The sequence below is a fragment of the Apus apus genome, chromosome Z (assembly GCF_020740795.1).
Source record: "Apus apus isolate bApuApu2 chromosome Z, bApuApu2.pri.cur, whole genome shotgun sequence".
In the NCBI taxonomy this organism is placed as follows: Eukaryota; Metazoa; Chordata; class Aves; order Apodiformes; family Apodidae; genus Apus; species Apus apus.
This window is the reverse complement of record NC_067312.1, coordinates 70,548,348-70,560,826: the sequence shown is the minus strand read 5'-3', so window position 1 is coordinate 70,560,826 and position 12,479 is coordinate 70,548,348. Positions and strand designations below refer to the sequence as shown.

General features: G+C 40.3%; 1 protein-coding gene across 3 annotated transcripts in view; it reads right to left on the bottom strand.

The window, feature by feature from the left end:
• Window positions 1-2,913: 2,913 nt before the first annotated feature.
• Window positions 2,914-12,479, bottom strand: part of RASGRF2 (Ras protein specific guanine nucleotide releasing factor 2) — a 131,537-nt gene continuing 121,971 nt past the window's right edge. For 2 of the 3 annotated variants that reach the window (XM_051643333.1, XM_051643334.1), the window contains exons 24-27: window positions 11,851-11,930; window positions 9,577-9,694; window positions 8,772-8,840; window positions 3,398-8,062 (exon numbers count right to left, since the gene is read on the bottom strand). In XM_051643333.1, the coding sequence (XP_051499293.1) occupies window positions 7,970-8,062; window positions 8,772-8,840; window positions 9,577-9,694; window positions 11,851-11,930 (360 nt within the window). In that variant the 3' untranslated portion in view covers window positions 3,398-7,969. Of the gene's footprint in view, window positions 2,970-3,397; window positions 8,063-8,771; window positions 8,841-9,576; window positions 9,695-11,850; window positions 11,931-12,479 lie in introns of those variants that run through there. The other variant, XR_007891862.1, reaches the window with a different exon arrangement.

The window sequence follows — 12,479 nt, the reverse complement described above, 5'->3', positions numbered from 1 at the left end:
TCCACCCGTGAAGGAACTGGCAAAGAAAACAGAAACATTTCATGCTTGGTGAGAGCTCCTCTGTGGCTGTGTTACATCTTTTGCTCCTGCTGTGAGCCCCCAGCCCCATGCAGAGCAGAGCTTTGTGTGCTCACGCTCCTGCCATGGCCACTGCCCTCTCCTTGTCAGCAGCACAGTCACCACCCTCCAGCTCTCAACTGAAGTGCGTACCTCATGTTAAATTTTTTACTAAAGGAAGCCTTTTTTATAAAGCCCCTTAACAGACAACACCACCTCTAAGTAGGTGACACCATGAACTGAAGTGCCTTGCTGGCTTAGGCAGAGGCTTAAGCTATTTGCCAGCTCAGAGCCTGAAGGACAGAAGATAAAAATGAAGCTCGCTCTGCTAGCTAATGCCACAACACCTGGCAAATGGTGTTAGCAAGTTCCCTTATGATTTCTGAAGAACATATCATTAATACTTTAAATTAGCTTGTTCTTACTACTGCTCTTCGATCTATTTTGTGAGGAACTCAGTTCAAGAAACAATTGGGATGTGGAGAGCCATCCATAAATAATGCCCATTTTAATCTCTATCTAACTTAAATATTCATGTGAAATCTCCCGATTAAAATGCTGACTTGGTTTCGTTGATTGTGTTGGGAAGGTAGCAGTAGCTGACTGTTAAACTCAGTTGCTATTCATACTAATGCCATCTGTCCCTGCACAGGGAGTTCAGCTGAAATTCAGTGATAATTTTGTGCCCCATTGGAGCTGTGGAAGCTGCTGAACAGAGAAGTTACCTATAGAGACCAGACAAACGTAATTTTCACACCGAATGACAGAATCACACTTTTGTTTTATGGAAAGCCCTTTCTCATTAGCCCATTACTTTCAAAGAAAACGTCTACGGATTCAAATTTCCATATGTGGGAAATAATTTATTAGTATTCAAAGGAATCAGGACAGAAATTACAAACGTAGTTAATCTTACTTAGTGTATGTATAAAATAAGGAATTAGAGGATGCTGTGCTTGTTCTGAAGAGGCTATGAGGACACTCTTCACTATCTCTCCTGCTGTTGGAGTCAGAGCTCATAAAATAGAATCATAGATTTGTTCTGCTTGGAAAAGACCTTTAATATTATCAAGCCCAACCATTATTCCAACTCTACTGAGTCTAGTACTAAGCCATGTCCCCCATCACCACATCTACTCATCTTTTAAGCATCTCCAGGGACAGTGATTCAACCACCCCCCCTGGGCAGCCTGTGCCAATGTTTGATAACCCCTTCAGTGAAGAAGTTTCTTCTAATATCCCTCCAATCTAAACCTCCCCTGGTGCAACTGGCAAAAATTTCCCATTGTCCTATCAATGGTCCTGCTATAGTACAGTTGCAAAGAGCCCCTACACACAATGTCTTAGAAGCTAGCAGTTGGCTTGTCTCCAGTGCAATGGCAAACACAGGTTTTCAAATTCGCTGGGTCTTCAATTCTTGAGATTCCTACAGACAGACTTTGAACAATACATTCAACTGAGGCATACCATCTTGGGAATAAATATAATTGTTTACCAAATGGTTACCAGGCCTCTTACTGAGGTTTCACTGTGCCTGCAGGTGCTCCATATCCACTTACATACAGTATGTGCAGCCACTGAGGTCTCAAAGTGGAAAAGCATTCAATGTTGAGGTGGCATTCAACCAGTCAGATCCCACTGAAGTTGATGGAATTTAAGCACATACTTGGTGCTAAGCATAGGCACAAATTCACCATGACCAAGTGCATAAGCAGGTATAGAACAGCCCTCCTACACTTACGATTATTCCAAAGAAAGGCACTTCAATACATCTCTATTAAATAAAGAGCTCAACTAGATCCAACCAACCAGTTAAAAATAACCCCAGCTATTTTAAGTTACTGAACTTGCTCTTCACAGGACATCCACCACATACTATAGGAAAGGTTCTCTATAATTAGCAGTGTGTTTTCTGGCCCAAGAGAGGATAAAAGTTTTCCCAAATATGGAGCTGACCCTTTGGAAAAGCAGGAATATCTACAATCCTTACAACATGCAGCTTTCAGTGCAAATGCCTAAAAAGTGATCACACTGCTTTTGCCAGCTGTGTTGCAGACAGCATTAAACACTCTATTGCAATGGATATGTTTTTAGTTGGAGCAGTGAGACTGAAGGTAGGAATTGCTTAGTGTAGATCATGTGTGTGAAAAGGGCAACAGTTCTGTCCCAGACAATTTCAGCCCTTTGCAAAGTTGCTCCCAACTGACATTCTGGCAAAACTTTTGTCATTTACAAAACAAAAAGAGAGTATTTCTATCTTAGAGAAATCCTATTTTCTCTCAAGGGTGTATGTTGAGAACACAATTAGAAATAAACATCACAACTTAACAAAAGAGAAGACTTTAACACTCTCTTAACAAAAGAGAAGACTTTAACACTCTCTGGCCCAACAGAGGATATTCATGCTGCTCTTTGTGGCTGCTGCAGGACGAGCAGCTGCTGCTGATGGAGGCTCACAGTCCAGCAGACCACTGCTTTCTCCTCAAAACACACCCCAACTATGGAGCTGGATCCATAACACTAACCTTTCCCCAGATGGGATTCTTATTCCCCTCATAAAAGAGTACCGCAGATGCGGCAGTTAATTTAAAATTACCAAAATCAATCAGTTCTGAGATTGTGATTGTCAGGGAATACAAAAGAGTGATGACCGGAGAAAGGCAGCCAACATATTCAAGAAACATACTCAGATATGTTGAACTCTGGACACCTTTGTGCTTTCCACCATGCTGATCCAGCATTTTTTTTTGTCATGGAAACTCCAGCAGGCATGGTTAGAGAAGGAAAAAGGTGCTCTTTTTCAGATGGCTCTCCCATATTAAATTAATTGCCTTTTACCTGAAGAAATATTCTGTTGAAATGGGAAGTTCTTAAACACCTCTGAAATTTAACCTCCACGTACTTGTGCTTTTCTATAAAAGAAAGAAAGGTGTGGGAGAGGTTTTCCTCAGCTGAAGGAGTTGTGCAGCTGGTCCAGGTTAATCTGTTAAATGTCTTTTTTAGTTATTTATGTTGTATACACCACAGTGGATCATCATTTCTTGTTGTGCATGAAGTAGGCTTGTTCTCTCTTTCAAGTTAAAATCAGCATTATTCCCAATGATGCCCACAGCAGCTGCAGTGCAGCATAAGCAAACAAAGAATAAAATGCAGTAACTAAAACCATTCCTTCCCAATTAAGAGACCCAGAATTATCTCAGATTTTTGCCCCTCTTATTAATAGCTTGTCCCTTCCCCTCCCATATTTCTCTTAATGACTCAGTAATTCAGAAGGAGTAGCTTTAATTATTCACTATTGTGCTGTAAAAAAACCCAGACAGCAGTAAGGACTCTCAAAATTCAGGAGGAAAAAAAAGTGTTTTATTAGCATATAGGCAAAACACCCTGCCTGATATGCCTTACTAACAATACAAAGCAATAACCTCAGGTCAAAAGATAAGTTACAATACATGCAAAAACATCTGGATTGTGCACTAAGTAATGTATTAGATATAGGTACATCTGTCAAATAAACGTACATCTATTCTCCTAAAGAACACAACTTCAGAGACTATTAAAAAAGTAAAGTTACAACAGAACAACCATAGTTGAGCAGCGTAGTGGACATAAAGCATCCTACAGAGAAACATTTGACCTTTGGAGGCAAAAACTGTTAACAGGCAAATAGCTGAGAGCCAGATCCCCAAATACTTACTTATGAAAAGCTCTCAGTGAAGCCTAAGGTATTATCAGAATGAGGTCTGAAGGATTTTGCCCTTAATGAGTAACAATGACGAGTGGGTAAAAATGTCTCTATCGGTGAGAAGTTTAAATCATAGATCTAAGTCTAATGTTGCTGAAAAGCATCAAAGGAGGAAAGACTGAACATCCATACAAATAAAACAATGTTTTTGTAAAACCCTTAAAATAAATAATTATTATGAAGTAAAGCTTTGGGAACATGTCCTGAAATAAAAATCAATGTGGTTAAAGTTAATAAATACCTTAAATAGTTAAGTTCATTTTAATCCTACAAAACAATAGTCAGCATGAAGAACTAGGAAAGCAGAAAGAGGATGGAGACCTCTTCCTCACTTTTAAATAAGGGTGATCAGTCCCAGTATCTTCTCTCACTACTAAGCTACGTGTTTGTGTGTTACAGGACTAGCCAAAAGACAGGGACAGAATACACACCTGCTGCCACTGTAAATTCAACGGATCTGTGTTTTCTTCCACGTGATGATTAATCACGGGCTCAGTCCACTACCAAAACCGGTGAATTTAGCGGGAGGAGGAAAGGGATAGGGGGAGTGAAGGCTGGGGTGAAGGCAACTCTAACCCTGTATCAGCGTGTGACAAGTGCCCTCTGTCATATGGAAGGGGACATGTCTGTGCTGCTGCCCAGCTTCCCAGATAACTATGGGCTGAATCCAGGCTGCTACTTACGCAATAAAAAAATACTGCAAGACTCCGCTCGGACTTTGCTGGCAAAGGTGCCTGCTGCTGAAGCAGCAGGTGAAATGTGCTATCCCCATGGCAGCTGGCCAGCCCAGACACGCTGAGGTGTTTTTGTCCAGAGAGTGCTGAAGGGAGCAGCTCCTCCAACATGGGAACTGCTGTTGCATCTGGCCAGCGCAGCAGGGCTGAGGAGCTAAGAAAGGCAAGTAACAGGCGCTTCAGCCCTTCTCTTTCTTACAGATCCTGAACCAGCTGGCCCTTTTTCAGCTCCAGCTGCAGCAAAGCAAATCTGCTCTGCTTCCACGGCATAAAAGCTATAATGGACAAGATCCTGAAAGACAGCAAGATACAAACGACAAAGTCCTCACCCAGAGACATCCTCCTTAAAACACCAGAGGCAAACAGTGGGTGTTTGATGACTGGGATGTCCGTCTCTACTTATTATATGGCTGGGGTGGAATGGCACAGAGAAGCTGGTAGCAAGGAGCTCCACAACCCCTGTGCACTGTACAGGGAGGTCACTGCTCTAGCTGGTTACACAGATGTACTATTAGGCAAAGCCTCACATATAGCAGGTTACTGCTGCCCACTAACTGTTGCCACAGCTCAAACACTGCAGCAGGACTAGCAGAAGCACTCGGGCCACTTACGGGTGAAGTTCATCAACCAACTGTGGGGCAGACACAGGGCTCTGCACTCACTGTGTGGGATTTCTGCAGAGCCACTGCTACCAGCCTTGGTTAGGGCAGCAGCCCTGGCTTAGGGTTGTGAGTAACAAGATGCGTTACACTTTGAGTAGTCACCAATGAACACATTGTATACCCAGCCAAAAGATTACGATTAGTCATCACCTAATCAAACATTACTGTAACCATGACCTCTAATCTAAATTGTGACCAACGAGGTAACTTTTGGCATATAAATAGTAAATGCTTTTCCAGAGGGGCTGAATAACCACATTGTCTAGTGATTTTAACACATGGACGGTCAGCACCTTTGAAAAACCCCCATGTCTAACCCTCTGTGTTCCTCTCTGTCCATTTGTAATACCACAGCACGAGCACAGCACCAACCCTGCATATTGCAACCCTTAAAATGCATTGAGTGTTTTCAAACTCCGAAGAAACCGATACACACACACAAAGTACAAAACAACAAACTGTGGGAAGAATAAGATGAAGAATGGTACCCTGTAACCCTAAGAACATCGAGGAAGTTTGGTAAAATGGGGTACAGGCAGATAAAGCAGCAGTTATTAGCACACAACAGAGATGCCAACTGACACTGACAGTTGTTACACAGTTTCTTTGTTAACAGAGAAACACTAAAAGCAAGTTAAGAAATCACTGTTTGGACCACTTTTCCCTCATGCCTTCATTACTTCAAAGTGTGTTATGAAACTACCATATGGTAACTGCTCTTGTACAGAAAATACGCAGTAAGTTGGTTTTGTGGTCCAAAGAAATCATGCTCTTTTGTTGTTTGTTTTGTTTTTTTTTTCATTTCATGCACTTGGATGCAATCATCTTCCTGTCAGTCATTAGTGAAAAGAACAAGCACATTTTTGACAATATAAAGCTTCTATAAGTAACATTTTCCATGTTCATTTCTACAGCAATAATTAGCCAGAACTAATTTTTTTTAATGTTTCTGGAACTTCCTTTTATCTTTCTGTCTGATTTTCTAATGGAGGAATTTTCCAGTACTTGCGATGCTTCCTCATGCAGTTATTTACAAAGAGATGGTCCTTGTGGTGAGGAACCTTAATGAAATTTACAGTTGCTAAGGTACATTTATAAATGCTAGCAGTTACACTCAGACAGAACAAATGGAGTTTATTGTGCAGCTCTGGGCTGGGCCAGTAATAATTAAAGTGCAAATAAAGACAAAACCCACAAGCCAGGCAGATCCGTTTTTCATCACTAGCAGTAAGAAGCATCATGACTGTGCTAAGAAATGTCAGATCAAATAGGCCTAGGTCACAATCTTTTTTAAACATCAATCTCCCTGAGAGGATTTAAGGGAGGTATTACAGTGATATAGCCCTACATCTTCAACTGGCTGAGTATCATTGGAAAAGTAAGGACACTTTTCCAGCCAATTTTTTCCCAACAGTGCTAAAACCCGCATTTTATACTGTGATGCACTTCACAGCATGCTTTTGAGCTCACTTTCCACACAGCTACAACAGGCCACTCTTGATCAGGAAAATTTAGGAAGTACCAACTAGCTGTAGAAATGACATCTGTCTACCTGGTATGTCACAAAAGCATAAGCTGGGAAAATGTTTACAAATAGCACATTTTCTTAAACATATGCCCATATGCAAACGATAATTACTAGCTCAGATGAAATACATAGTTTGTGTTTGCTGGCATTCAAAGTTTGCCACTGATGTGAATAATTTTAGAGCTAAGTCAGTGCCAAATGGCTGAACAACAACAACAACAAACCAACCACTGGTTCCATGTAGAATGAAACTGTCACTCCAGCTCTTAGTGTTCATTGCTGATCACTGCCCATTGCCAGACCAGACATGTTTCTCTCCACAGTGTGTCCAGAAAGTGCTCTTTATCCTGACTTGTCACAGAAGCTGCAGGAGGTGCAGAAAAATAAAGTGCCTTTTCCAGGGCTGTGTGCAACATGATTAACCATCCCATTCACTGTACATCCATATTTCTTGAGTCTCAGGTATAGCTCATAACCTTGTATTTCCCAGCTGAAGCTTGCAAGGCTGGCAACTATTTACAGCTATTCAATTTGATTGCTTTCCATGCTGTAAATACTCTAATTGTGTGTTAATGAAAAAATATTTACAATTAATTTACAGGTAAAAATAAGTCACCTTAGAAAAGGCTGACAAGACATTTAAAGAATATAACGCTTTATAAAGGATAGCATTAAATGAATAGCAAATATTTTGAACAACTGCAGGTCTGAAGATACTGGATGCTACCTTAATGTCATTCCAAGATGGCAGATGACTGCTAATATCCTGTTTTTCAATGAAGTTAGCACAATATTAGGACTACCATTACTGCCTCAGTGAACATGTAGTTTGCCATCAACCCAGATCACATCATAGCCATCTCACTTTGCACATTTATCTTAATATAACCAAGTATATTACCACCATTTGAGTCTGTCCTCTTAATTTGTCATGTAAGATGGCTACAATGAGTACCCATTCACAGTTAAAGTCTCCTATTTTCCATTAAATGCATAGTCCCTACTGCAAAACATTATCTTTGCAAAGCAGCAATAATTTGATCCAGGTAGGAAGCACCTTTGTCTTCCACATCCAATGCTCATGTTTGTTGCCTGACAGGGGAATGCTGTGAGGCTTTGTATCCCTTATTGGAGAAGAGAGTTTGCTTTCTTCTCAGTATTTCCCTTGCTGTCTTTAGGACTTGGCATGCATGACTTTGTTCATTGTACTAAAGCTTTCTGTAGACTTTGAGGCAAAGCTGGCTCTTCAGGCGGGGAGTCTGGGTTCAATCTTCAGGGAAAGCTCATACAAGGTATCTTCGTCTATGATGAGTGTCTTGTCAAGTAAATAGTGAGTGACCTGGAATGGAGAACACAGAGATGAACAGACTCTGTTACTTTCATAGAAATGTCTCTGCTTTCCTTTAACCCTTTGGCCCATTTTGGATCCCCTTGTCTGTTTTGTGGAGAAACATAACAGCTTGTTTTAACAGTGTCAAGCTGCTCCAGCAACTCTCTAGGAACTGCGTGGCCTCTTAGGAATGGGCAAATCCTTAGCAAGATTACCTAGGCCCATGTCACTCTTCTGGAGTCCGAGATTAAATCTTCTCTGAAGACACAGACTGACTTTCAGCAAATTTTCATCACTCCCATGAGGGACAAAGGGAAAAGAACTGCAGGATGCACTGAGCACCAGCAGATGTTCGGGCCTGTCTCCTGTCACCTAATCCTGGGATGTGGGGATTCCCTGGGGAATTATGCTTCCAACTTGGTGGGGAGAACACATTTCCCTTTGAACCTGTTCCCTTGTACCCCACACCCCCCAAGGCTGAAATCCCTACAGAGATTCCAGAGAAGAAAACTTGCTTCTATATAGTTTCAAATAAAGCGTTTCTTCTAGGCGAGGGCATTACAGCCCCAGAGTTCATGATTCATCTGTCCTCTCCTCTCCTCTCAGGATAGAGCAGAATATAATGATTTTAGCTTTCAGCAACAGGTGTATCCTACAACTAATTGCTACCACAGTCTTGATTTCATTATTAGGTAACAGTGCCCAAGATGAGCCTTACCTTCTGCTGATGCTCGATGCGGTAGAAGGTCTGCTGGAACTGGCGTATTTCCCTGATAATATGTGAGATCTTTCAAGAGAATACGTGTATATAAGTGCATTTTTACTTCAGGTAAGCCACATCAGGCAAGACTTTTGCACCAAATTATGCATTTGGCAAATTATCCTGGGAGTAGGGAAGGGCGGGGATCATCTCCTAAAGGCTTCTAAGAATTTCACTTTCCTAAATTAAGCATTTATTGTTCAGTCTCAAGTGAAACACTTTGTCCCTCCTCTCCCCATACTGATAACCTCTTTTCCCTTTGCCTTGTGCTGACTGCTGCAATGGGTGGCCGTAAGAAGTGCATCAAGCTGAAATTTCCCTGCTTCCCCCTGAGAAGCTGTTGCAAATCAACATTACACGGTAGCTGGATAGAAATCAGCTTTAAAATGCTTTTTTTAGGTAGACCCTAGTAAGATTGTGATTACTGCTTCCTGGTGAATCCCCATATTCCTTTAATTTTGGTTACTTAAAAATAAATAAATAAATAAATAAATAAATAAATAAATGCCTCCAGCTGCTTCTTCTGTCTGTCATTTCTCAGAGAACAAACTGGAGCAAATCCACCCTGCAAAAATAGTGAGTTTGCCAGAAGGTGGTGATAGAAGACTTGAGTCGAGCAATTGCTTTCAAAGAGCTACCTAGCTTGCATGTCAATATACTTGTGCATCTTAGAAGTTCAATTCAAAGGAGACATAATTAAATCAACAATTAACTCATATGATTAAACACCTGTGGGGAAAACATGTAAGGAAGAGAAAATTACCATTCTCATTTTGGAAAAATTGACAAGGCCTTCCTCAGTGAAGTTTGGTGTTCCTTCTTCAATAAATGCCAGGTCCGTCAGGTACATTCCAAGATAGGGAACGGCAGGTGGGTTACAACTGTGAGACAAGAAATCAGCATATTTGCCTGTAGCTGAATTTGCAAACTAATTTTTTAATAACTCACACAAATTCTTTATTACTCAATGTACTTCTATCAATGCTTTACATTCATTTCTTAAACAAAGAGCTTTTCTGACTTCACTTGATTTGTATTCACTCTCCCTCTGACAAATTCAATGCATTCTGCCCAATATCTAATATTAATGAGAGATAACCTTCAGTAAAAGGTGGAACTATAAGCTGATGGAGTCAAAGGCAGGCCAGGTACAGTCTGGAATGAGAGAACACCTCCAAGGATATTTCAATCCTGGCTGACAGAGAAACTCAGAAATAGATCCTACAGACAAGCTAAAAATGTACATGGACATGCTTGTCAGTGGTTGATGTTCTGCAGTGGTGTAAAAATCCCAGTACAGCAAGGGTGCATGTATGTGTGTGTGTGAGCATGTGCACACATATGTGAAGATATGCAAAGGTATGTGCATGTATTCATGTATTTATACATACTGACACATACATACAAACACATATGTATGCATATATAGGTGTATATACATGTGTGTATGTACACACAGGATCATAGGATGGTTAAGGTTGGAAGGGACCTTAAAGATCATCAGGTTCCAACCTCCCTGCCATGAGCAGGGACACCTCCCACCAGACCAGGCTGCACAAGCCTCATCCAACCTGGCCTTGAACACCTCCAGGGAGGGGGCTTCCACAGCTTCCCTGGGCAACCTATTCCAGCACCTTACTACCCTCATGGTGAAGAATTTCTTCATATACACACACACACATATATATATATACACGTATACACCATTCTGCCAAAGTCTATTCAGGCCTTCTCAACAGTGAACACAAAGAAGAAAGAGAAAGATGGCAAGGAAGGAAAGATGATCTGGAGAACTGGAAACAGAGATTTTAGAGAACCAGGATTTTATTTTACTGGAGGGGCAGGAGGAATGGGAAAATTATTGTGGCTTTCCTGATGCAATAGTCACTACTCCATGCTTCCTGATTCTTGCCTTAGCTGGAATAGCAGCATCCTAGGTTTTCTGAAGCTCTGGCATAAGAAGAATGCAGGGTGAGGGCTCTATTGTCACCTGATGCAGAATGCTGACAATGCTGAGCAGTGGACTTCAGTCTGTGTATTTTTTATATTACGAAGGTGATTGTTGTATGCAGAAAAGCAATATAATAACTGAAAGGTGTATAAAAGTATCTGTTCATTTACTTTGAGTAGAAACATTTTTTTAAGTTATTAGCTCCCCAACAATACTGTAAAAGTAGAACTTTTACTGACTAACTTGACCTATATACAATTTGAAACATTCCAGTAATTAGTCTAGTAGTTCAATGCTTTGCTTCTCACAAGACCATTTAAAGTAGTTGTAATAGTTAGTCCTGGAAAGCCTACTCCTAATTACAGAGCCTGCAAAAAATACAGGTTTTGTACGCATGCAGCTGGAGTCAATACATAAATTGTAGAATCCTTGCTACAGGACATTTTGGATACCAAAACTCCATAAGGTCCAACACAACCTGGCACATCTATTAAAGAAAAGAAATATTCAAGGGCTACTGTACAAAAAAAATCCAGGGTGTTTTGCAGAGTGGCAGACTACAGGGGCCGGGGAGGCTAAAGGAGAGGAAATAACACTGTGGTTTGTCCTGTTCCTATGTTCCTCTCATCAGCCACTGCCCACTGTCAGAAAACAAGATAAAGGGGAGAATGGCTCTTTGATCTTACTCAGGCTTAGTCCTAAGTCCTAAACTTCATATCTGGAACAAAGACTCTTTGGAATCCAGTTTTTGAGTAAGAACTTTTATTTACAAACCTGGCTTTGTAGTTATTGGAAAAGTTTATCAGTGTAAGTAAAACCCCAACAGGGAACATTCACATAGAATAATCGTTTAATTTGTTTCAGCAGTTCTCTGGAGATACTATATTTATCTATAAGCAGTACTAAATCACAGGATATTCAGCAAAACAATACTGCCTAATACAATAAAACTAGAATTTAAAAGGTTATTAGGTAAAAAATATTATCCAATGTTATATCAGTTATTAAAGCTTAATCAAAGCAAACTCAACATGTACTATCCCCTGCTTATAACAAAACATAATTGTATATTGTAGGGAAGCATACTTTTTGAGTGTTTCTCTAAGGTTTTTAAATCTTCCTTCAGATGACACAGTCTTCTGAAGCTTGTCCATGAGAGCTTTTGTCTGGAAAGAAAATGCATTACAAATGTAATTCCTGTTGCACATAAATTACTGGGATTAGATTTTACAAAAGGTGAAATTCACTTAGCATCTTCACCCCATTTTAAAAAGTAATAACACAGACATTAGGAATTTAGCTTATTGTAGTTCCTAGTGTATTTCTGAAAATGGAGATTAGGCAGCATTAAAGATTTTCCTTTGAGTGATACAAGAACCTTTATCTATGCTAATATTATTAGCCAGCAAATTCAGGAAAAAACACAAGTTCATTAACTTAATGGTCAGCAATTCAGTTTACTGTGTATACAAGAATATTAGGGACTTGATCTCAGATGTTGCTGAGGTTCTTCAACTACATTTACTGAAATTAGTGACAGTAAAGGATGTGGATTTTATTACTTGGGCTGCTTTAGTGCTTTGCAAAAGCTGCAGAAACACAAGGAGGAGGAAACACAATGCTAAAAGCCCACCTTTGGCATGTCAATTAGCCAAATCTAAAATGGGCAACCTGAAATCTTCCAATTAGCTGGAGTAAACTCTGTATCCAAATAC